Source organism: Rissa tridactyla, chromosome 3, assembly GCF_028500815.1.
Source record: "Rissa tridactyla isolate bRisTri1 chromosome 3, bRisTri1.patW.cur.20221130, whole genome shotgun sequence".
Taxonomy (NCBI): Eukaryota; Metazoa; Chordata; class Aves; order Charadriiformes; family Laridae; genus Rissa; species Rissa tridactyla.
This window is the reverse complement of record NC_071468.1, coordinates 35,752,746-35,778,758: the sequence shown is the minus strand read 5'-3', so window position 1 is coordinate 35,778,758 and position 26,013 is coordinate 35,752,746. Positions and strand designations below refer to the sequence as shown.

The 26,013-nt window shown below is 40.6% G+C and overlaps 1 protein-coding gene across 8 annotated transcripts in view; it reads left to right on the top strand.

Moving 5' to 3' along the window:
• Nucleotides 1-26,013, top strand: part of LTBP1 (latent transforming growth factor beta binding protein 1) — a 202,061-nt gene that overhangs the window by 161,022 nt on the left and 15,026 nt on the right. For 7 of the 8 annotated variants that reach the window (XM_054196709.1, XM_054196705.1, XM_054196710.1 and 4 more), the window contains 7 exons: nucleotides 3,431-3,556; nucleotides 5,284-5,427; nucleotides 14,610-14,792; nucleotides 16,098-16,184; nucleotides 19,306-19,434; nucleotides 20,759-20,899; nucleotides 23,231-23,401. In XM_054196709.1, coding sequence (XP_054052684.1) covers nucleotides 3,431-3,556; nucleotides 5,284-5,427; nucleotides 14,610-14,792; nucleotides 16,098-16,184; nucleotides 19,306-19,434; nucleotides 20,759-20,899; nucleotides 23,231-23,401 — 981 coding nt within the window. The remainder of the gene's footprint in view (nucleotides 1-3,430; nucleotides 3,557-5,283; nucleotides 5,428-14,609; nucleotides 14,793-16,097; nucleotides 16,185-19,305; nucleotides 19,435-20,758; nucleotides 20,900-23,230; nucleotides 23,402-26,013) is intronic. The other variant, XM_054196708.1, reaches the window with a different exon arrangement.

Genomic DNA, 26,013 nt, shown 5'->3' with positions numbered 1-26,013 from the left:
GATACAGAACGGTCCTAGGAATCAGTTCATCTTCAGACACTTTGCCATGTAGGTAGATTTCAGTGCGACTTAAATATCACGCCTGAGGTTAAGTATGCTTTCATCTTGGTCAGGCTGGCAGAAAACAGGAACACGGCACTGAGCTGGAGGAGTGTGCTTGAGCGCACATGTTTTGCCTTTCTTCATATCCTGATGATGTTAGATCAAAGGAGTTTTGATTAAAGCAGGCAGCACTGAGTCATGGATTCTAAACCAGGTCGTAATTACAGAGAACTGCTTTAGTCACTATATAGACATAGGATATATTAGTTTCATATTTAGTTTTTCCCCTTGCTTTGTCTCCGAATAGCAAAAGAATCACCGATTACAAGCCTCATGCTTTAGAGGGTGATTAAAGGAACAAATGCCCTTTCCGGCTGTAAAACAGGAGTCCTTTGAGTGAGCTGTCTAGACAAGGAAAAATATTTGGTGCTTGGACTTTCTTTGTAATTTCCCATACACTGAAAGATCCAGTCATGTTCAGACTGTGTACTCTTTAAAAACAAAACTGTCTTCTGTGGCTGTATTATAGACTGAATTAGGACACTTGCTACAATACAATCACAGGTTTTGTTTCTGCAGCTTTTCAGTCAATGACCTTAGTTTACCTTTAGAGCCGGCTGCACGATCCATTCCCCTATCTGTTTCCTTTAACAGTTAGCTATTAAGTAAGAGAAATACTGTAATTTAGGTAATTCTAAAATCCCCAGTTGTAGTCTTTTCTGTCTAGGCTTTTAACAGAGTTACTGTCCTGTGGCTCAGGAATTTCTGTTATTAAACTATAGTTGGACACTGAAAATACAGATGCTGCGTTGCTGTCTGTTGTCTTAAATTCCTGGCTGTCAATCCACCATTGTTTACTCATTTCGAATTCCCTCCCTTAACTTAAAAGGATTTTCTGAATAATGTATAGTGTCTTCAGATTTTTCGACCAAATATGTGAAACTGATGATCTAAAAATCTGAGACTAAAAATTAAAATATGATACATTATGCAGATGTAATGCACAGCAGCAAGAGGGAGGGACCAAAAAAACACTACCATAAAGAATGTGTATCTTCTTTCTCCCAGTAACTCCATATGCATCTTTTTATAATTCTGCCATTAAGGTGACTGGAAAAGAAAGGGTATCAAAAGTAATACTTGAATTTTCACCTTTGACGGTGTCTTCAATGCAGATATATATTGCTTACTCTTGTTGCTGAATTAATTCTGCTAGGGAGAGTTTGTGGTAGATTTCAATAAGTTCAGTATGCAGAAACCACCCAAATTTTCCTTGAGAATAAACATACTAGCTATTGTATTCTTTGCCAAGTACATATAACCCCTTCGAAGATAAATTCCTTCAGCATTTTCCCTTTGTTTAATAAATCAAGATATAAAGAGCATTAAAGCCTTTATTGACAAAACCAACAAAAAAAATTATTCTGCCAGTTACATCTGCAAGTACTTTTTTTTTTTTTTACAACTATCAATTACACTCATGTCTCCTAGATTTCCACGTATGTAGTACATGCCGGTTTTGCATGAATTTTGTGTTTTAGCTGAAGGTTGTTAACCAGTGGATCAGTTTAGTAGAGGAAGAGCTAAGTTTTCCATCACTTAAGCATCCTAACATGAAATTAGATGCCTTTCTGAAAAAGATTTTAGAATTCCACAATTTACTCAGAAAATTTGCCAGAGAGACATTTTTTTCAATCTATTTAAGAGGTCAGGCTACACGATGTGGATAGTCTCTTGTGGCCTTAAACAATTCTAAACCTGTTCAAACCCCCACCACAACAAATAGGAAAAGCTGCTTTTCAAGACCGCAAAAAAGCCTCTCCCTGAGGCAGACAGAAGCACGTGTGCATGAATTTGGGCACTTGAGGAGCAAGAGGGCCGCACAACAGGTAACCTGTTAGGGAATGTGTGGATGGTGGTGATGTGCAGGTCAAATTTGGGGAGCTTGAGGAGCTGCGACCAAGAATTCCTGTTCAGCTGAGCGTAAGACGCAGTTTGAAAGTAAAAATGTTCTTGCTCGGTGAGCGCTGTCACAAGAAGAATGAGGTGCATCTTTGATCCAGCTGTGAACAGCTGGAGGAGTAGAGGGGACGGTGTTTGAGCCCTGCTTCTCTCCTTTCAGAAAGACACTGAGCAGCAGTGCTCCTCACCTGTTCAAAGCAGTGCTCTCTCTGAGGCAATGCAGGATTCAGCCCTACCAGCCCTTTAGTTCAGTGGACGCCCTAAGGCCTTCACTGGATGAAAAATAATGGTAGGCTCCATCACATGAAGGTCTACTCTAATGTGCAGAATTAATGATAGTAGCTAGTATCCAGATAAATCCAAAGCGAATAACTTTATTCATCATTTATAATGTAAGAGAAGGTAATTCCAAGCAGACAGCAACCTTACTTAACAGTCACAATGATTTCTAGGAAAGAAGTATAGCAATAATTTCTCCTCTTCAAACTGCAGAGGAATTTAGAAGGCAGAAGGTACTAATCCTAGTATCCTCGCAGGTTCCCAGTTTCAGTTAAGTTCTTCCTCCTGAAAAACACCCCGTGACATCTTTAATGACCACAGATGGTCAGGGTCTTGGGTTTTAGGTCTTTGAGTGAAGATAAAAATAATACATTCCTAGCACTTGTAATACACTTACAAAAATAAACCACATTCTGCCACAAGTAGCTCTGCTTCATTACAGGCTGATGGGCAGCTGAGTCAGAGACTTACTCACGCAGTGACTCTAATTTGTAAGGCCAGCAAACCACAAATGAGAGCTATAAATGAAAGGGCCAGTACAGAAAGCATGCAGGCATTCTAATTACTTCGCCTACCTGAGTAAGATTATTCATATGTGTAAACTTACAGGATTAAAGCCAGAAGGCTCAGTCCACAGATATTTACCGCTTACACATACATCCACTGTGAAATTCTCTTCTGTGCAGAGAGCCGGAATGAGATCTGTGGGGCACTTCTACACAACGGATGCAGCCATACTCTTGACCACTCCTCATAGGCACAGGGGTTCAGTTTCACACACGTTGTTGACTGATTGTTCTACACTGGCAGAATCTGTAAGAAAGTCAGAGAGATGGTGATATTTAAACTATGTCTTATTCTGTGGTATGACTGGGAGATTTGGGGAAGGAGATGGGAGCCAGTTGTCTGGCTGTTGTCTAACGTAAGGTATTTCCTGTGAATTTAGCACTGAAACAATTCTTAAACTGTACGTGTGCTTACATTACATTTTTGTCTCTTGTCCTTTGTGTTTTCCTTCCCAATGTATAGAGGGACATTGCTGCATCTGTTTGCAAAATTGGCCCATCTGTTGTTTTTTTGCAGTCTTCATGAATGTCTGCCTATGATTGTCACACAGCCTGTCTGATGTTGAAATTCTTCCTTGCAGATGTTGATGAATGTGAGAATGGCACAGTATGTGGCAGTCACGGCTTCTGTGAAAATATGGATGGCTCCTACCGCTGCCTCTGTTACCAAGGGTATCAGGACTCACAGGATGGGCAAGGGTGTACGGGTGAGTTCTTAGATGCAAGTAGTCATTCCTGCAAGGTTCTAGCGAGCAAAAAGCAGCATATAAGCAAAATGCATTTCTTCACAAAAACATTTTTGTTTTCGATCAGTTTTTGTTAAAGTTATACCAATTATTAGCAAAATAAGGTTGAGCTGTGCTTCACTCACTGAACTGTGTGCCAGATGGAAGCTTAACTGTGTATCCATTTAATGAGAACCTGTTACTGGGATGGAATGGAAACCAACAGCAAATAAGCTGAGCCACTCATTTTATCTCTTTTAAAAAACCCAAGAAAACCCACTATTTCTGCACATCAGGACCATTCACAAATATAAATCATAATAGATTGAATTTAATATGTTAGCCTATTTAAATGTCACATCTGTTTAGTCTCTTAGCTAAATAACCAGAACTCTGTACTACCCCCTGCAGGAAATAACGTCTGGCATGTGGTACCGCCAGTCTGAATTAGATGGCACACCTCCCTAGGCACCTCGTATTTGAACAGATTTTAACATTGGCTTCAAGCTCCAGGAAAGACACCTATCATCATGAAGAGATGTGAAATTTTTGTAAACGTGTAAATACTGCACATTTCTCTTGTGAGTAATAGGTTTCCAGATCTGTTGTTAATAGTGATGGTTGGACCTGAGAACCATCTGAGGCAGGACAAGTTTCTAATATAAAATTAATACCAGATCAAGGAAAGGTATTCATTAAGCAATTTCTTCAAGCCAGACTCAGGATGAAACACATTTACCAGCAACAGAGACCTAAACGGAATACCAAACAGAGAGGAGGAGTTCGAAGTTTTATAGAAGTGCTTGTATGTGTTTTCTAATTTATTAAGTAGTTTTATTACAAAATTCTTTATGCCATTTAGCGCTTAGTTTGCAACGTACCAGTGTATATTTTTGCATACAGTGACTTTTCACAGATGGAAACAAATGAAGCAAAGAAAGAAAAAGAAAGCAAAAGCTGGTGTGAAACTAAGCTTTGTTTCAAGTTGCCAGTGAAGTGACTCTGCACCATAAAATAATGGCCTAGGTTTTTTTCGTGTATACACTGTATAATATAAAATACTCCTATAAATTTTGATGCCAGTTATCTACCAAAACAATTCTAGCAAAAGGTAAGTCTCTGGTTCCTCACCAGGCATCATTCCCCAAAGAAGACATATTTCTTATGATAGGAATCCAGCCAAAAGATGAAGAAAAATGTAAGTACATTTTAAAAGTGCCATGGGATTTTGAGGAGAAAGAGAAATTCTCTTTTCATAGTGCAGTCTGAATCGCTCTGACATACTCATTTTGCGCCTTGAATTCAGTGGAAGTTTGATTACAATAGGTATTTAAGAAAACAAATGAAATTAGTCTGAATCATAAAGCCCAAGAAAAGGGTATAAAGAAAAGCAAGCATTTAAAAATGAGAAACAACCCCCAAAAAAACTGGGAGGGGGAGTGGGGGGAAAGCAAGCTGGTGTTCTGGTCTACAAGCAGCACCTAATCAGCACCAATAGTCTATAAACTATGCTGTGGCTTTCAGAGGCCTTTATTTCAAAGGACTGACTACTTGTTTATGAATCCACTTAGGTATTAGTGAGTTTTTAATCCTTCCCCCGAGATCACATCTGTAGTCTGGCAGACAATATTGGCACAGATACAGGAGATAAAAGAAGAAACTGTCAGTAATGGGTCTGAAATGATTTATATTTTGGCTTTTTTCCTCAGATGTGAATGAATGTGAAATGCTGAGTGGGGTATGTGGCGAAGCCCTCTGTGAAAATGTCGATGGTTCTTTCCTGTGCCTGTGCTCTGATGAAAACCAGGAGTATGATCCAATGACCGGACAGTGTCGCTTCCGTGCCTCACCAGGTAAAACGTCAGTGGATTTTTGCATGCTTGGCGTGATTTCCACTGCACGTGTAACTAATGGAATGGTAAAGTTGGTTTGACTGCTGGTGTTGCTTTAACTACAACAGGAAAATTTAAAACTTTGTCATCTTGAAAGTGCGTGCATGAGAAGAGGCGTTTCCAGGACGGAATATGTTATCAGTGAAAATATAGCAGAAACACCTTCTAAATTTTATATGTCAACAACCTTGGCAGTAATAATGAACAGTTACAGCAGTTAAGAGTAAACAATCTCTTGTTTGCAGTACTGTAACAATGAAATGTGATATGGTATCAAGTCTGGGCTCTGAGTGATTTTATTTTTTGTTCAAATTTTTGCAACCATCCATCAGTATGCTTGGACAATGTTTAAAGGAGCATATGATTAGTGAAGCTATGTAGGGAAAAAATCAGGAGGGCCAAAGCCCAGCTAGAACTAAACCTGGCTTCTGTTGTCAAGGACAACAAAAAAAGTTTCTATAAATATATTAGCAATAAGAAGAGGACTAAGGATTATCTCTGTCCTCTAGTAGATGGGGCCGGCAACATAGTGACCAAGGATGAGGAAAAGGCTGAGGTACTTAATGCAGTCTTTGCCTCAGTCTTCAGCAGTAGGACCAGCTGTTCCCTGAGTACCCAGACCCCTGAGCTAGAAGACAGGGATGGGGAGCAGAATGAAGCCCCTGCAATCCAAAGGGAAATGGTGAGGGACCTGCTTCAGCACCTGGAGGTGCACAAATCTATGGGCCCGGATGGGATCCACCCAGGGGTATTGAAAGAGCTGGCAGAAGTGCTCGCCAGGCCACTTTGTATCATCTATGAGCAGTCCTGGACAACCGGGGAGGTCCCAGCTGACTGGAGGTTAGCAAATGTGACACCCATCCACAAGAAGGGCCGGAAGGAGGATCCGGGGAACTACAGACCAGTCAGTCTGACCTCGGTGCCTGGGAAGGTCATGGAAGAGATCCTCCTCAGTGCCATTACATGGCACATGCAGGAGAACAGGGTGATCAGGCCCAGGCAGCGTGGGTTTGTGAAGGGCAGGTCATGCCTATCAAACCTAATATCCTTCTATGGTAAGGTGACCCACTTAGTGGACGAGGGAAAAGCTGTGGATGTTATCTACTTGGATTTTTGCAAAGCTTTTGACACTGTTTCCCACAGCATTCTCCTGGAGAAACTGGCTGCTCATGGCCTGGACAGGTGTACTCTTCGCTGGGTAAAAAACTGGCTGGATGGCCGTGCCCAGAGAGTGGTGGTAAATGGAGTTAAATCCGGTTGGTGTCCGGTCACAAGTGGTGTCCCCCAGGGCTCGGTGCTGGGGCTGGTTCTCTTTAATATCTTTATCAATGATCTGGATGAAGGAATCGAATGCACCCTCAGTAAGTTCGCAGATGACACTAAACTGGGCGGGCGTGTCGATCTGCCTGAGGGTAGGTTGGCTCTGCAGAGGGATCTGGACAGGCTGGACCGATGGGCTGAGACCAATGGTATGAGGTTCAACAAGGCCAAGTGCCGGGTCCTGCACTTGGGTCACAACAACCCCATGCAGCGCTACAGGATTGGGGCAGAGTGGCTCGAAAGCAGCTCGGCAGAAAAGGACCTGGGGGTGTTGGTTGACAGCCGGCTGAATATGAGCCAGCAGTGTGCCCAGGTGGCCAAGAAGGCCAACAGCATCCTAGCCTGTATCAGGAATAGTGTGGTGAGCCGGACTAGGGAAGTGATCATCCCCCTGTACTCGGCACTGGTGAGGCCCCACCTCGAGTACTGCGTTCAGTTTTGGGCCCCTCGCTACAAGAGGGACATTGAGGTGTTGGAGCGTGTCCAGAGAAGGGCTACAAAGCTGGTGAGGGGTCTGGAGGACAAACCTTATGAGGAACGACTGAGGGAGCTGGGGTTGTTTAGCCTGGAGAAGAGGAGGCTGAGGGGAGACCTTATCACCCTCTACAACTACCTGAAAGGAGGCTGTAGAGAGATGGGGGCTGACCTCTTCTCCCTGGTGACAAGTGATAGGACGAGAGGAAATGGGTTCAAGTTACGTCAGGGGAGGTTTAGATTGGATATTAGGAAACATTTTTTCACTGAAAGGGTTATTAAACATTGGAATAGGCTGCCCAGGGAGGTGGTGGATTCACCATCCCTGGAGGTGTTTAAAAAAAGGGTAGATGGGGCACTTGGGGACATGGTTTAGAAGTGGCTTTTGTCAGGGTAGGTTAAAGGTTGGACTTGACGATCTTAAAGGTCCCTTCCAACCTCAGCAAGTCTATGATTCTATGATTAAAACCAGAATTTCTATACAGCGGTGCCCTCTTAGCATTATCTAGTACTAGCATAAGTCCTCAGAAAAGGTAGCTGGGAAAGCAAAAAGCCAAAACAGTGAATTGTCAGTCTCTTTGAGAGCCTTTTTGAGTGCCCTTGCCTGTTTTACTGCGCGTTTTGTCCTGTTTTTCCTAGTAGTCCATTGTACTGGATTTGTGAGCTTTTGTTACTAACTGGTTTGGGTGTTGCAAGTACTACTGGAAATACACTCATTAAAACTGAGTTTAGAACTCTTAAAAGTTGCCTCCAGATTTCTACACAGATCCGGTCTGGAGAAAGGAACAAGCCCACAATAAGGAGCAACAGAGTACAAGAAATGAAGGGATTTACTCGCAAAGCTTTTTTTCCCCTCCAGAATGCAAACCTTCATATTTTTCTTACTTTGTTCTTACAGTGCAGGCTGATCCAGCTTCCGGAAAGCTTTAGAATAACTGGCTCTAGTGCCAGGATGCAGACACTACAGCTTACAAGGCTGTGGCTATTTTCTCCTATCACTCATGGTCTTTCAGACTTGTAAACAAGGTTGAAATATCTGTGACCTAATTGCAACAAGTATTTAGATCACTGAACGTAGCACTCAGCAGCACTCAAGAAGTTGCCTGTGAAATATCATTAACAGCTGACCGACAAACTGAGACCTTTGCAAAATCTTCTGAGAGAGATTCAGGCTTACAAGAGCTTGTTTTATGAAGGAGGAATGGAAAAAAGTAAGATGGTGGAGGCAGGAGAGCAATGCCCAGTGGTACTGCCTCCATGCCTGGTTGCAAGGGAAAATACTGCATCACCTTTCCACCATGAAGCAAATTAGCTTAAATATACCTGATGATGATAACTGAAGGAGCAGCATTAAAAATTCTTCCATGTATTTATGGAAGATGAATGTTTGAATTATCAAGATTTGCAGGAGATGTGAATGCCGTCTTCGTTTTGGTACTGTGAGGAGGTAGTACTTGGGAGAATTCAGCTACTTTTCGAAACAAAACCAAGCTAAGGAAATTAGCAGAGGACCTGAGCCCATGTAAAAAGAAGTCCAAGGAGCATTCAAGGACATGCCCAAACATTACTGTGGGGAAGGAGGGGATGAAAAACCCACTGTGGCTGGTTGTACAGTCAACAGATGAATACTCTACTCACAGAACTAACTGTGTTTTGTTCTCATCAGTGAACATAGCTTTACTGTGATCAGTTTGGAAAGAAGCCGTTCCTCCCTCCCATCCAGCTTTCATCAGCCCCTAAAAAAACACATGCTTCACCTTTGTCTCCTCTCTGATAAGGTCATCAAGGAAGATGGTGTCACACAGGAGACGAGAAGATATGTGAATCAGGACCAAGTGAAATGTACTTTACGTCATCTGCTCTTGAAATAGAATAAGGAAAAGTGGCATTACTAGGAACAGAGGTCTTACTTTTTATTCTCTTACGTTTCTTCCAAAGTAAAAGGAGGAAATTATTGTTGTTCTTCTTTAAAAGGATTCTTGCTTTCCTTGCTGCTTTTTTTTTTTCCTCTTACCAGTTGGCTTCTGTTTCTCAAAACCCCAGAGACTGACCAGCCAAGTGGTGACACTGCCCCATGTACCTCTGGATTTGACATTTCAGGATCTGAGAATGGACACTTCATTCTTCTACACCTGCTTGCTTTGCTTGTTCCTATTCTGTTCAGGGAACCAGTGGGTGGCCCTTGTGCAGCTGTCAACTGAAGAGGGAACAAAACCGGTCTTTTCTTCCCCATTTGTAAGTGGCATAAGCCCCACATATTCACTGCGGGATGAGCAGTAACAGCTACGTTGGTTTGCCCAGCGATGAGTACTTCAGCCTCCCCCCTAGACCAGCTGCAGCGTCAGCATATAGGAATAGCATGCTATCCCCTGCAAAGAGCGATGGAATAGCCACACATCCTCTGCTTTGACAAGCCCCATAATTAAGTCAGGCACGGTGCTTTGAGAGCTCCTACAGTGCATGTGGACATCATCTGTCAGCATTAGCTTGCATCATGCCTATTTTCAGAAAGGAAGAATTTAATCTGCATTATCCTGTTGCAGATATCTATAGTTCAGTGTGGTTTATTCAGCTTTTCCTTATTTCTTATTTTGTATTTTTGTGCATAAAGAAACATTCATCCACCTCATATCAAGTGGAAGATTGTTCAAATGTTACTTTAATTTGGGAACTTGTTTGCCTGTGGTTAAAGGCTGTTAGCCTTGTGGAATGCTGTGTGTTCACACTTTCCTTTACTTGCCATTAGGGGTCTCGAGACTTCCTTGTATTTAGCTTTCACTTGGTGGAAATTCATCTATTGCTAGCTGTGTCCTGAAACAATCCTCTCGGTGTATGTACCAGGAATTCTAACCCATATTGTTACATTCTAGTAACAAAACCCAAAAAAAGTAATTGTTCAAGGTTTGATTGTCTTATTCCCCTCCTCTCTGCCCTGCCATTCACAAAACGTAGCAAATGCTTCAGAAGGAAGAAAAGATAAAGGAGGAAAGAACTCTCTCTTGTATTAGATGAAACTTTGCTGTTATACATCTTTGTACCTAAGAGAGAAAAAAAAGCCTAGTTTGGGTTAAAGTCTTCTCATTTATTCTCTTAACAAGATACATAAAGCCTTTTATGATGAATTTCTAACAGGTACCAAGTTGAATGAAGTTTGAGTGATAATCCTTATTAACAGGGTTTTGTTTCTGCATCGGAAAAATGCATGTTCTAGTGTGCATATAAATTACTGATATATACTTATGTATTACTAATGTATCTCATTGCATTGAATCCAGAAGCTATAAAGGATAGTATATATTTGAGGATTGTAATAGGTATGTTTTAAAATGAGGATTGCAAACCAAGTGTGTGTGTAAACATAAGCGTATCAGCAGGAATGTGGCTTACATACACAAAGGTCAGTAGGATCAGTTTTGGTTACAGCTCAGCCAATAAAAAGAATTCCAGCGAGAGAACTCCACTAAGGTGCCAAGGCCCACTTAGGTACCTACAGCTAATTTAGACATTGCTTTCTCCTGGTTACATTTATTTATGACAAGATATTTAACAGTATTTACTAGGATTTACAAGTAAAAAATAACAGTTTTGGTGGCCAAACATGTCCAAGGTCAGGTTGGACAGGGCTCTGAGCAACCTGATCTAGTTGAAGATGTCCCTGTTCGTTGCAGGGAGGTTGGACTAGATGCACTTTAAAGGTCCCTTCCAACCCAAACCATTCTGTGATTCCATGAAACATGAATCCCTGCTAGACTGACTTGTATTAAAATAAAATTATGCCCCCTCCCAATATAACTAACCAATACCACAAAAAAATTGAGGCTGCCAAGCGACAGTTTACAAATCTGAAATAAAAGCTTTCTCAAGGCTGGAGATTTGGTGCCTGAGGACAAATTCTAAATTTTCTGAACTTTAAGGGTTTCCTAAACATTAAGACTTTAAAGAAAACTCTTCATATTTGTGTTATTTTTTTAATGGCAATATATGTGTTGTTTTCTAAGGCAAATAACAATCTGAATTTCAGTCATCTTGCACTAATCCCTGAATTGTACATATACACATATAGGCGTATACACGGCACACACATACACATTAGGTGCTGTAGCTTGCCACATGTGGAGCCAATTGAGAAATCTAAACAAGCACACCCTGACAATAGGCACATACCAATCTATTTGTACTGTCTTTTTGAAAATCAGATTCTGAGCGTGTGTGTCACTCAAGCTGTTGGCTCAGAGTCACCAGGGTCTTTGCTGAGGTTTTAGAAGTCACGAACTTGTACTGATGATTTTTCAGTTTAGCAACCACCTTACTGATTCCACCCGTGAATAAGAGGCAGTGATACAGGGCTGCAAGTATTTACATTCCCATCAGCTCGATACGTCGGGGTTTTTCTTCAGTTCTCATATGTTAACAGGCCATTTAGGCAAATATTTAAGTGTATGCTGAAGTCTAAGCACATGCTAATATCCTGATTACACACTGAATCCTACAACGCTAAAGCACATTTTTGCATCAAAGACATGCCGAAGCATATTGTTGGATCAAGGTTATGCTAAGATATATACAGCTATTTCTAATAAATACTTCGGAGTTCAATCCAACAGCAACTATACAGGATCTTTTACAGGCTGTTAATAGAACAGTCTTATCGAGAACTTTGAAAAAATTATGTTGCTTTAGCAGAGTGCCTTAGGTAGAGAGATATTTTACATTTTCTAACAACAAAAAACCTGAAATGATATGAAAAAAAAAAGTATCTATTTCCTATCATATTTTGTCAAGATACCTAGTGAAACCACTTTCAAAAACAATCTGTTTACTATATAGTTAATAATGCATGAGAAAGAAATTACAAGCTTGTAGACACAGACTGGTCTTGGTTTAAAAAAAGAAAAAAGATTTGTGTCTCATTTGCTTTCCAAACATTCATGACGCCTGCTTGACTAACCCTCAGTCACAGCTGTGTAAACAACAGACTTTTAAGCTGCTGAACAGATAATGGGAGGAGAGACCAACACATCATATGTAAAATGGGAATAAACAATGACAAGATGAGATTGTCTCCCCTTCCTCCCGGAGCAGCTTCTGATGTTCTTTCTCTGGTAAACAGCACGAAAACTGCCATGCTTTTTCTCCTGTTGAAGATTTGGCCTTGATTCAGTTAGACAGATGGCAAATGGCCAAGGAAAATGTATAATTTGATGGCTGAAGTACTGCTCTCTCACCTTGGAATAACAGATTTAGTTCAGTTGCGTTTCTGTGACACATGATAGTCTTAGCGTAGTTCCTATTGGATAGTAGCTGATACCGCAAAACCACCGCACTTCATGAAATTCAGCACATTATGGAAAATTGGAATTATCTGATGGGGGGAAACCACAGGCTACACTAACAAAGATGAAATAAGCGCTCAGCTGGGTGTTCCCTTTATATTGGTGAAACAGCAAAGGCAAGTTTGCCTTGTAGGTGGCAACACTGTACTAAATTTGAATAGAGGTGTCTGCCAGCCCCTCAACCTCCCAAAGCAGAAATAGGTACTTTCCTGAGGAAAATATAAATAAATCCAACTGTCTGATTGGAATCAGAAGTCAAAAGAACTATTAGACACGTTCATACTATTAAAGTGCAATGAGAGGCAATCCATACTTGCATTTTTAAACCTGCTTTTCTCAAAACGGGCCTAGTATTTGCACGCTCAGTACAGCTGCCTTGCCCCCATCTGCTGGGGGAATGTGGGTGGGGAGGGATAACAGGCTTGAGGGGTAACCAAGAGCTGGAGTTCATCTAATTCCTTCAGCATTTGTTGGACAATTGCTATCTTCAAGCTCCCGCCTCACAGCCCTTATATTTTAAGTGGATGGGACTAGAAGAAGATCCATCCCATAATGCATAAAGAGGCTGAGCGTGACCTCCAAGAGCCAACCAGGAGATGCGGACAGATGAGGTGGTCAAGTGAACTTGGCTCTTGCAGATACACCAATACTTTTAAGTGGGACAGCCTTAAGCTTTTTCTTGAAAAGAATGGCAAGGCAAACAAACTCTTACACCCCACAATTCTTTGGGTCTTACTAATCTTCTAGCATTTTGAAATGCACTGTTGCTCAGGTATAAAACAGGGTTTTGATTCCTGCCTGGACACATGCGTTACTTAAGAAATGTCTCAAGCTCAGCATATTGTGTGAGGGCCTGAGTAGAAATGAATGTAATCTCAAACAATGGAAAATCAGCCAACGTGCAATAATTTTTAGTAGGTTTTTGTGAATTAAACATTTGTTAGGTGCTAAACATAAAGAATTTCCCAAAATGAAAAGGAAATAAACTAGTCGCCTCAAGATTTATCTGTCTTAAGTTCCTGAACAAAATTTTGGTTTTGATTAATAAATATGAGCATTTGTAATTTTGGAACTTGGTTACCTCATGGATGGCCTGTGAAAAGTTTTTCATATTGATTGAGTGTGAATCATAATTTTATGTGATAGTTCCCACTTCTGAGCTCTTGATGAGAATTTCTGTGGAAGTGCAAGGTTAGACAAAGTTCTGCAAACACAGAAGCTTTAACTAGATATTTCTTTTCAAGCTTGCTTCTTGGTGTACTTGTTTTAGAAAGGTCTTTGACTATTAATAGGGTTTTTTATTGGATCTATGGGAGAGACTGTTTTGCCTCCAGTCCTTATAAATATTGTGAGAGGACCCGCTCAGCTGCTAAAGGCAGAAAATCCGACTTCTCAGCTGGATGCCTGTTTTAAAGTAAAGCACAGAATCAGTCAACTTGACATCAGCATTATATTCCTCTGCTTACTATGGAGTCAGTTACTTTTGCAAAAATCATAAAGGGCCTTGTTTTCATGTGTGGAACGTGCTTTTTTCCTAGTGAAATTAAAAGGGTCTGCAAATGTTCATTCTTCTGAAAATCATGCCTTTTCAGTTTGTACCTTATCTCCTTTATCACTAAAAGGAAGATGTGATGTTTGCTCACCTCCATTAAAAGCTTCCAGATTCACAGATGAAAAGCACTGTGTCTGTAGTTGGGCATGGCAGTTAGATAAGCATGAGAGCAGGTAGTTCATGCATTGCTTAAAAATGAAAGAAGTGCAAACGTGAAGAATCCCTTTGTGGCCAAATTGGAGAACAGGTCTGAAAAAGTCAAAGGAAGGTTATAAACTTTCATCATTCTTCCTATGAACAAAGAAGTTAAACCGAAATTTGTATTTAACCATTTTCTTTCCTGCCTGACGATGCTGCCCTTCACTCTGGTGAAATTGAGGTACTGTGGCTCTCCTCATTCTCGTGTAGAACTGATTCATTTCACCTGTCATCTTAGGTGATTTGTGTTTTCTTTTCACCTTTAGAATTACCAATAGAGGCTGATCAACATGAAGATGGAAAGAAGGAGTGCTACTACAATCTGAACGACGCTAATTTCTGTGACAATGTGCTCACGTCCAATGTAACCAAACAAGAATGCTGCTGTACCTTGGGTGCTGGCTGGGGTGATAACTGTGAAATCTTCCCATGCCCTGTCTTTGGAACTGGTAAGAGGAGGCCTTCTGTCCCTTTGCAAACTTTTGAAGCGTTGTGCTTACGTTAACAGTAGGCGTTCAGAGAAGGCTGGCCCATTAAATCCCATATTCTGTAGTATTTAGTCATGACTTATCCAGGGGAGAGTTCCATGGAGTAAAAGTTACTAGGAATAATTCATACCTGGTGCAAATCCATTGGCTACACTGCAGTTACCCTAGGGATAAAAACAGCCTGTTACTGAACAGCATTACCTCCAACTGATTTTAAACAAAGACGGATTCTCACAGAAGCTCTTCCCAGATGTTAGATTTTTCCCACAAGCTGGAAAAAAAGATAAGCATTACAGTGGGTTTTGAGTCTGCGGGTATTCTTTGTAATGTTGTTTCTACAGCACTATGAATTACTGATAGATATTATGACATCAGTTTTACATTTTGCTACTTACTGAACAATTCAGTTAATCATGTTGTCTGCAGACCATTGTTTAACCTCTAAATATTAAATTAGAAAAACACAGCCATATGATATTTGTCACAAATACTGAAAACGGTACTTGAAACATAAACAGTGATGGCTGAAATTCAGAATCCAGCTGGAAAAAATCATGTAAGAGAGAACATGTGTAAATTTTCTGAGATCAAACACTAAAGATTACTTTTCACACAAATGTATCATCATGTTTAATTCCTGTTTTAACTATACTTTAGAATCAATGAAACCGAAGTGAGACGCGTTACAAAAAGAGCCTCTCTGCTTGGATAGGTTTATTTGATTCTGTATAGTCTCCAAGACACTTTAAATAATTTCCCTCTGTAATCCACACCATGTTCTTCTGTTGCAGACAATTAGGGTTTTTTCCTGTATAAGGTCTGAAGAATGTGGGCAGGGGTTTGCATCTCAGTTGGGGTATGTCTAGATTGCAGCTTGTAGTGTAGCTCAGAGAGGCCCATGCTAGCTTTAATTAAGATAACTTGGCTACTGGTACTGTTACAACTGCAGTGCACCATGAAACCCAGTAAGGACTGCATTCTCCTGCCAAGGAGCAAGAGAAATGAGTTTGCACGGAGCTCTGTGATGCTGTGGGTACCCGAGCTAGGTTTTTTTTAAAGTTAGCTCTGCAAACTGAGAGCAGGGGAAAGTCGGGCTGTAGTGTTAGCATCCCCCATTTAGCTCAAGCTGTGCATGATTGCCTGATAGACGTGAATAAGGCAAAACGTCGCCTCGGATTTCTCAAAATACTCTGAAACACATCTGTAACACATACGTATGTGAGTAACTTTTTCTTAACATAATTTTTTGTTTTCTGTCTCTCCTAGCTGAATTTACTGATTTGTGTCCTGAAGGAAAAGGTTTCATTCCCTCTGGAGAATCATCTTACGGGCTTCTTGCTCAGAATTACAAAGGTCAGTACTGATTTGTATTAAGTTTAATTATTCCAGAAGTTCTGGTAGTTGATTGACTAGAAATGTGAGCCAGCAACGTAAACATACTAATTCAAATTTTATTAGGTGACAAAAGCAGCTTGTGATATGAAACATTACTGAAAATCATCATTTGACAGATTGTTAAGAATGTCAGTTATACAGTCTCTGTAATATTCTGGTTTAATTTACGCAAAGTGTTAGATATTGTGAGAGTAGGTGCTGAGACCACAAACCTCAAATAATCATTTACATATGAAATGCGAAGCCACCTTAAATTTGTAAATAAATGTATAGGGAGTTGGGAGAGAGAAGAAAAGTTCTGTTAGACATTAGACCTACAAGTGAGAATGAATATAAGAACTGAAGAGAAGTTCAGCAAGGATATTTTCATTACAGAACTTCATGAAGTAATTATTGAATAAAAGATTGTAGAGAAATATGTGTGCCAGAAGGAGTTTGTGGGTGTGGGCGGGAGGGAGTTGGCATCACTAATAAGGAAAAGTGAGATCAGCAAAATTCCTTTTCAAGTTTGAGAAGTAGCCATCAATATTAATAATTTGTGAGATTAATTTTCCTTGGCATAAACACACTGCATTTGTGTTAGTTAAAATGAAGTCAACGCGTTATCTTTTGGGTTACATAGCAGCTACAAGATCTTTAGAAAAGCGTGCATTTTATCTATTTTTTTAGTGGAATTCTTGTTTTACAAATCAAGAACTAAATGTAGAAAGTACTCTGTGTTCATATCACATGAAAATGCAGTAAAATTTACTATTTTTTAAAGACCTTAATAGAGGCATAGTATCACATGGTTGATAGATGAGCATTTGTCACAGTTGCTTCTAGCTAAACCACTAATCTGTCAGACCTAATTCTGAGAGATGACAAAAATTGGTGTGATTTGAAATATCTCTGGGTTTTTTCCTAACAATTGTTACATGTACTGTTTCAAACTCTCCTTCCTCACTGAGTAGGACACTACTTGGTCGGTTTTCCTGTCGAGTTAGTGAGTACACCGTGGCCGAGTTTAGTCCTCTGTCCTACTCATATTTTTTTGTGTTATCCTCATCAGGTGTTTCTTTGCACCTGGAAAGTAATGGCACGTGGGAAGGATACTAAAGGTTATAAAGCACTAATACCCAAATCAATTCAAACTAATGTGGGCATTTAAATGGGGTAACTCGCGTAAGACCTCCACTCTCTGGAGGTGCTGCTTTGTCCACCAACTTGGAGTAGAGAACAAAGTGCCATGGGATGAATCCAGACCTGAGAGTAGCAGGGACCTTGGACAGACTGACAATTTACATCAGGACAAGCCAGAACGCTGTCACAGAGCTCATCTGAAAGGAGACCTGATAATCTCTGAGAGTATTTTTGTTCAGGGATTGTTTAAGTGTGTTGTTTATCTTTCCAGATCTAGGATTTCTGTGTATCTTCACAATGTAGATTTGGGACATGCTGTGTGTACAGTACGTCCAAATGTGTCTCAGAGAAAATCTGCATTGTTTTTGTCGTGCTACCTCAGAGTTGATAATACCTCTAGCTGCCATAAATATCGAAGCATGGAAATAACTCATCTGGAAATATCTTTCACAAATCCTTGCCATAATAACACTTTTTCTGTTTTCAGTAAATTTATTTTGTAATAACCTTAGGAATAGCGCAAAGGACAAACAATAAACAGATAAGTACTTTTAGTAATGTGATCTTTCTCTGTTACATTAACTCATATGTTCCCGTTGCTTTTGTCCACAAGCTTCTGCTTGTAGGAGGAACTCCTATTTTCTTGATTGGAATTATCTGTCAGAAGTAAATATACTCAGCTTGCCTTCCTTGACTCTGCTCCCAGGCTCTCCCATTTTTTGCCAGACACAAATCCATGTTCCACAGGAAAAGGACAGACGTGTACATGACATTTCTTACTAATCTTTGCATTTTTCTTGCTGCTAAACAGTCAAACTTAAAATATTTAATGTTTGAAAACATTTAGTGCATGGAAGAGTGGCTGCAAAAATAAATAGCTTTATAGCACTTTCAGTTATTCTGGAAAAAGTAATCATTTGAATAGTTCACTTTTAAAACTGCTGTACAGCTGGAAATGACAGCTTTGGGCTAAAATCTGTGTTGCCCCAGAGCAAATGGGGAATAAATCAATAGAAGACAGTGGATTAAGACAATTAGTATTGAGAGGAGAATCACCTACTTTCACGTTGTCCTTTTTATTGCCATTTTTAATACCAGCCTAGCTTTAACAGACCATTCTAGGTAGGTCTAGCAAATGAAAAGTAGGTTGGAAAAAAGGAAGTGAATGGAATTCCAACAGTAACAAAAACGTAAATACAAGACTGGGAAAAATTGTGTACAACTATGAAAAGCTATGTATGAGTTGGCATATATTTTCCATGAAACCTCCCTGAAAACGTTTAGCCTCATTTGAAAGTGCGGTGGATCCTCTTTGTCTGCTGTCACTAGGTCTATAGTAGTTGCAGCCTTATATTTAGCAACAGACACAATTGTTCCTCCTTGGTGGGAAGTCTCCACAGAAGTCGTGTGAAAAACGAAGTCACAAGCAGTGCAGATATGAAGATTCCCTGCCATGCACAGCAGAGTCACCAAACTGTGCAGGAGAGCAGTCACAAAGTCCATCCATAAGCGTAACTGCTTAGTTAGTTTTGCTGTTAGATGGTGTAATTAAATTAGATCCATGGCAGAAATCCCTTGGGTAAAGCAAACTGGAAAATACAGGCCATATTCTTTGTTTTGCTTGGAGCTAAGAGCAATGTGGTACCAAAGGAAAGAAAAGGGAGCTGCAGATTCTTCCAGGCTCTGTGTGCCACAGGATTTACTCTGACAAGGGAAAGGGAAAGTCATGGTTCACCAGTTTTCCCTTTCCCATTCTGGCTACAAACACACCGTAGCCTCTTCCACACCCTTTTTTTTTTTTTTTTTTTTTTGCCCCGTGAATATCTGTGCTCCTGGGCCCCTCTGTTTAAAGTGCAGTTTGGTTGAACAGAGAACTGTATAGGCTTTATTCCATCTTGTTCCTCTGCATGGCCTCGTAATAATTACGGTAACACAGCCTTTAATGTTTTCTCCCCAGATGCTGATGAATGCCAACTCTTTGGACAAGAAATCTGTAAAAATGGTTTCTGTTTGAATACACAGCCAGGTTACGAGTGCTACTGCAAACAAGGCACATACTATGACCCTGTTAAGCTCCAGTGCTTTGGTAAGTTCATTTAAAGTGGTCTTGTCACTATAATGGTATGCAGATGGGCAAAACAAGCAGACTCGTACAGCAGGATTCCCATCAGAACTGCAGTATTCCCAGCAAGGGGAGGAACACTGAGTCTTCGAACTCCTGTAGCAGCTTTTTAAGAGGCATTGGGTCATTTCCCTTCCCTTCTGCTTGGCTGGGCAGCAATTCTGGCTGACATGGTGATGGCATGTAGAGCAGGGTTTGCTTTATTTGCTTCCCTTTTCAGCAAATTGCTCCCAGGAGTTCGCATCTCCAAAACAGCTCCTTGTGTTCCTTTGAGTGCGTAGTCTAGAGCTGCTGCCAGCCTTCATGCAGGCAGCACAAAGTGATCGGAGGTGGCTCCCTCCCATGCACACAGCCGCTTCGCTCTGTCAAGGTACAATTTAGCCTTCTGTTCTTTGTACACGGGTGAGCAGTGAAAGCCTGTATGCTGAAGCTCACCCTCCATTTGGTAAGTGTGCTGGTTTTACTATAATAAATCAAATTAACGCAGGTTGTTTTCTTTTTTTCCCGAGGACAGGTATTTTCCACAAGGAGTTAATATGCAACGTGAAATTACAGTTCAGGTCATTGATAAGCCAATTTTAGCCTGCACAACCTTGTACTCCTTTGGTTCTGGTGTTCAACTGAAAATTACTCATAACTGTGATGCTGGCTTTTGCTTTGTAAGCAGAAAACCATGTATAATGTGCAGAATAGCATAATGAAAGGAAGTAATTTTTGCAACTCAATAAGAGAGCCTTTCACCTTGGGATTCTATGGTTGTTCTTTACAAAGGGTGGGGTTTCTGCTGCTTTATTGCAATTCATTTGGAGTAAAATGGCCTTCTCTTCCCTTTGAGCTAAATTTCTGCTTTTCCTCTCCAAGACAAACTAATGAATAGAACTACTGTGGTTAGGTAAGGTGATCCCTTCACCTGACCAGCTCATGAAGAGTCTCAGAGAGTATGCCCACCTCTAATGCCTTCTGGTACTGTCCTGAAGGGGGTAGGAAGGTGGGAAGCAGCTGCAGCTGTGCCGGACGCAGGGTATGCCTGGCACTCCAACCCCCCCAGCAAGCCTCCTCATCCAGATCCTCTCTAGTACTTGAGGATTAGAGGTCAGCATCCTGCTGATCTGTCTGTCCTTCTCCATGGGCACAGGCAGGATTTTGCTGCCAGCAATTGGTATTTGTGGTAATTAACAGAAGGCATGCAGGGCAATCTGCTCCTAATATAGGAAAATATAAACATGGATTAACACAATGCGACTGCTTTGTGCTGGCTCTCCTTGATACATTTCCTTCCATTTTAAAGACACGGATGAATGTCAGGACCCAAACAGCTGTATTGATGGCCAGTGCATTAACACAGAAGGATCTTACAACTGTTTCTGTACACACCCAATGGTTCTGGACGCAACAGAAAAGCGATGCATCAGACCAGCAGATTCAAGTGGTATGATCCATTATACATATTACTGAAGTGAGTACGCCTCTACGAGGTGGTGCTGACATGGCTACAGACCCCAGTAAGCTTAGACTGGGTCGTGCTTGGATGAGCCTGCTCTTTTGGAGGATTTTGGAAGGCAATGCTTGGACCATCATCTGTTGATCCAGAAGGCATCATGATGTAGGACTCCACAGGGCTCCGCTTTGCCAATGCAGACAGGAGACTGATGGAAGTATTAATGAGATTAGGCTTGGGCTGGGGGAGTCTTCAGCCCCCCGATTCACCAGCTCTGCGTCTGCCTCGTACAGCCTCCTAGGTAATGAGGCACAGCCTGCTTGCTGTCTCACTAAGGCTGGGGTTTGGCTGTGGGCTAACTCTGGAGATTCAGTTCGGAGTGACTGACTGCTTCTAACAAAGCAAGGAATAACACGATATAGGAAGAAATAGCTGAAATTCTATCTGTGCTTTCAATTGATTAATATTGAGGGTATATCGAGCTCACATGTTCAAGCTGTGGGCTGCAGCATCACTGTTAAAATAAGATTTTTGCACATTCTTTTAATTTCAAGTGGACACACTGATTTCAGAAAAAATGTTAGCTATTATGAGATTCTTAGAAACGTCTCAGAAATCCAGAGCATTATGCAGTCCGCACAGTTTTGTCTATGCCACACACATCTTTGAAAGAAATGTTACAATGGGTTTGATTAATATTGGCACTGTATAGCCATAAATCCAGACCACTATTGCCTGCAACTTGCAGTGAATGTTCCTAAGATGCCTCTGTGAAAGGAAATGGGAATGAATACAGACTGAATGCCTGCTTTAGTCACTCCAAATTATGACTGATACTTTTGAGGAGTAATGTGGTCATCCTCTTGCCTGAAACTGTGAAAGAACCACAGCACTTCTATTGTTCAATCTTCAGTTAAACAAGCCAAGAGCAGGATTGTCCTTTGGGTTCATCCAGGATACGAAGAGAATGCAAAGGCCTAAAGGGTCTTCCGTCATGCAACATTGGGGCTGATACAGCAGTGATCTTCTCACCCAGCACAAAGTGCTCAGTCCTTGTAACACTACTGGCAAAGACCTCCCTAATGCGGAGGAGGAGGGGGCAGGCCGGTTCCTTTGCTGCCAGCAAAATTTGGAGTTGGTTGCAGAGACTCTCTGCTGCTCTTCACTGTGCGTTCTCGCAAGTTCTTAGTAGAATAGGTATCTAAATTCTGATCACTTCTGCACTTTCAGAACTCAGCATTTTACTCTTGAGCTAGGTTTCAATTCCATGCTCACCCGTACACCAGTGCATCATGTAAAAATGCAGTAAATAGATATGCACAGACAAAACAGAACCTTGGTTTGTGACAACACTTACTTTTCACTGTATGTTGGAACAAAATCAAAACCTTGCAGATGTCTTTACAAAACAATTGTGCCGAAGTTTTTACATTCCAAGTGGAAGATTAAGTTTTACAGTTCGTCTCCCTCCAATCAGCAGTGATCAGAGATTGCTAGGACTAGGAATTGTTCCTACTGAGATCTTTGTCAGAACTAGTATGCCTCTGAAATATTCCAGCTTTAACAAAAATACATGTTTTTGTTAATGTTCATAAGAATGTGACAGTAGTTCACAGCAGTATTCTGTCTCTAACAATAGCTGTAAGCGGAGGACTAGGGACCAGAAGAGCAGATAAACAATACTTCTCCTCACCCTCCCCAGCACTCTCTCAGCCTCCAGCTATTTTCAGCTCAGGGGATTTCCTGAGCCTGATGTAGTTTGTCTGTTAGTTAATGGGACTCTCTTCCAAGTATTTGTCCAGTCTCCCGTTGAGCCCACGTAAAATTTTTGTTCAGTTCTGCCCTAACTGTAGAAGTTCTTTCAGATGCCATTGATGGCAATATAAGAAAAGCAAAATAACAACTTTTAAAGATTCATTCCATGGATGGAGTTCCCCAAATATTCACCTCTTCCTAACACTGGTTTTCGTCAAGCTCTCTTAAATTCCATGAGAGCAGAGCTGAGTCAGCATTAAGCATTCAGCAATGACTGCTGATTTAGGGAGTTTTATTTCTTGGGGGTCCAACCCAATGTGCTTTTAAATGGGCCTAACAGTGCCAAATCAGAACCTTTTAAGATTTTTGCAGAGCTGAACACTCAAGGGATGAGCCACTTCAGACACTTAAAAATGGTCATGACTTATAAGCTTAAATTTGTATTCTGCAAAGTCTGTAAAGCTAGGTTATTTTTCTAATCTAAGTTTAGAAAATTGTGCACTATGCGAGTATCTTTTTTTAAATAACAGTGCTGTGATGATGATCTAATACTGTCTTCTCCATCAGAACAAACTGAAGAAACTGAGGTCTACCAGGATCTTTGCTGGCAGCATCTAAGTGATGATTTTGTCTGTAGTCGACCTCTGGTTGGAAAGCAGACTACATATACCGAGTGCTGTTGCCTATACGGTGAAGCCTGGGGCATGCAGTGCGCACTGTGTCCTATGAAAGAGTCAGGTAAGGAAACGTCCGTGTCAGTTCTTGGAACAAAACCTGAAATACTTAATCAGTTTAATCCCTTTTATTTATACTACAGCTACTAACATAAGAAAGAACAAAACAACCTAACCCTTCAAGAACTAATGGAAATTTTTCTCAATAATTAAGGGGAAATCATTACAGTCGAGATTTTGAAAATGTCGTTGCTTTTATTTTTTGGCACTTAAGAACCCATTTCCTTCAGCTGGAACTATCAGTGACTGGCAATTTAGAACCTTGGTGGAAAAAGGAGGGCATTTTAAGGGTAGCAGAGTTCCTTAACATGACTAACAAATTAAAAGTCATCTATGAAAATACAGATGCGGTTCATGTGCACACGCACGCATGATACTCAACAGGCTCCATAACTGGTTTGGATTTTTGTTGCCAGTATTATACATTCAGGTGCATTTTTCAGTGTGATATTCTTACATGCGTTTGCTTGATAAGGATTTGGGAAGTTGTGATTTAGAATCACTATCAAAGAACGAGTTGTTATTATATGTCTATATGCTCAGGTATGAAATGAATAGATGAGCAATTTAAGATAAATAAGGGAAACGGAGTACCAATAAGGACTGAAGAATTTCCAGGGAATATAACTTAATGTTCAAGAATGCTCACTGACAGTCATATTTTTAAAATACTGTATTTGGTTTACATGTTTAGAAATTAGACATTATTCTCAGATATTTCGGGTAGAAGCTGCTTCTTGTGGTTGCTACAAAAGCTAAATGGATATAGAGAGAAATGTTGTCATTGACATACAGACTTGCTTCTGGGGACCAGGAACTGGAGAAGAGACCAGTGGAAGCCACATAGGTATATGTCATGCTGTGTCTGAGATATGTCAGCCCTGGTATAGATAGTCTGGCACCATACTAACTTCTTCCCCCACATAAACTATTCCAAGGCCTAATTTGGATGTAACTTTCTTACTACAAATGTTTCTTTTGGTAGTATTGTTTTCCACGTAGTAAAGCATTTTATTCTGATCATACCCAGATTTTTACTTGGGCTTGTGTTACTCTAACCATATTGTTGTGGCTAAAGCAGTACGTGTTTTACTTGCAGCAAGAACCCTGGAGTTAAAACTACATAGAGAAGCTCATTGAAGCATTAATATGGTTGTTTGTGTCTGCTAGGGTCTTATGTTTTTATAATTTACTTGCAAGGTCCCTGAACCTGTTCTTATATGTCTTTACTTGTTTGAGTTTGCTTTGGAAATGCAGTAACTGAAAAAAAGTGCCTGGTTTTGATGATGTTGGCTGAAATAACTGCTGGCTGGTGCTTACCCCAGAAAGAGACTTCAGAAGAAAACAGGGCATGACAGCAGCTTGATTTATAAGACATGGAAATCTCTGAAATGTCTTTGTCAGAACAAATCTTACAGGGGGACATTGCCAGGCATTGAATTACTACACCTGCTAGAATAACAATTGCAATGGAATGAAATGAAATAGTAAAAAAAAAAAAAATACAGGGCAAGAGCAAGAATTGTTGCTATGACCTGCAGCTCCTTAGGTGGAAAGATAGAGCAGAATAATGGAGTTATTCTGTGTACAAAATTCATCACTTGGTAACAATGAGCCATCTGTGTCATGCAAGCATGCAATCCTGAGAGAAGGAAGGAAAGCTGTTCCTGGTAGAGAAAGTTCAGGTAGGTACGAGACTTGCTTCTGAAGATTCTAGCTAGTTACATTTAAAGCAGAATACATCTTAAAAGGAACAGAGAGGGACTACCAAGATGGTCAGGGAGTGGAGAACCTGTCTTCGAGGAAAGACGAGAAAAGCCAAACCTACATGCAGAACAAAGGCTGCAAATGGTAAGACTCCAGCATGATCATGGAGGATTCCTACAAGCTTTTAAATTAAATAGCAGTGCTGATGTGAGGAAAAAATTGGAACGAGTTCAGTCTGAACGTATTTAGGCTTGAAATTAGATGGATTTTGATCATTAAGACTACAGGATTTTGGAGCAGCAATCCTGTGACAACAGCAGGGTGCAGATCCCAACTAGCTTTAAGAAGAAACTTGAGAAATTCATTAAAAAAAATGATATAAAGGTTCCTGATGGATAACATGGTGCTAAGTGTCACTTGGATGACCCTCAGTCAAAGCTGAAGAGCATTATGTTGGATCATAACATCTTTTTTCCTCCAGACAAGGTAATTTTTATGTGTTTAAATATGCATTGAAAAGTACCTGCTTTAACTGAAACTACAAGACATACTCTGATCCCAAAGACTTTAAATTATCATTATAAATTGGAACACGGATGGTTAAAAAAAAAGCATATTGAATCTTTATTATGTCAGAACAAACATACAAGCTTACATTTCTTAGTGGAAGTGGTATGTGCTCATGTGTCCTCGCACAGAGAAACCTGGAAGTCTTTCTCTGTTTTCAGGAACATTTACCAAGAAAAATGTAAAGCTGACTGAACTGAATAAATGATTCATTTGACATGTCTTCAGTTTGTAACATTTAAAGTGATATCATTGGCTCGAGAAAGTCCTTTCACGCCTCTGGGCCAGGAGGTCACAGGTTCAAGTCCTGGCTGGGGAACCTGGAATTTCTCCATTTTTAAA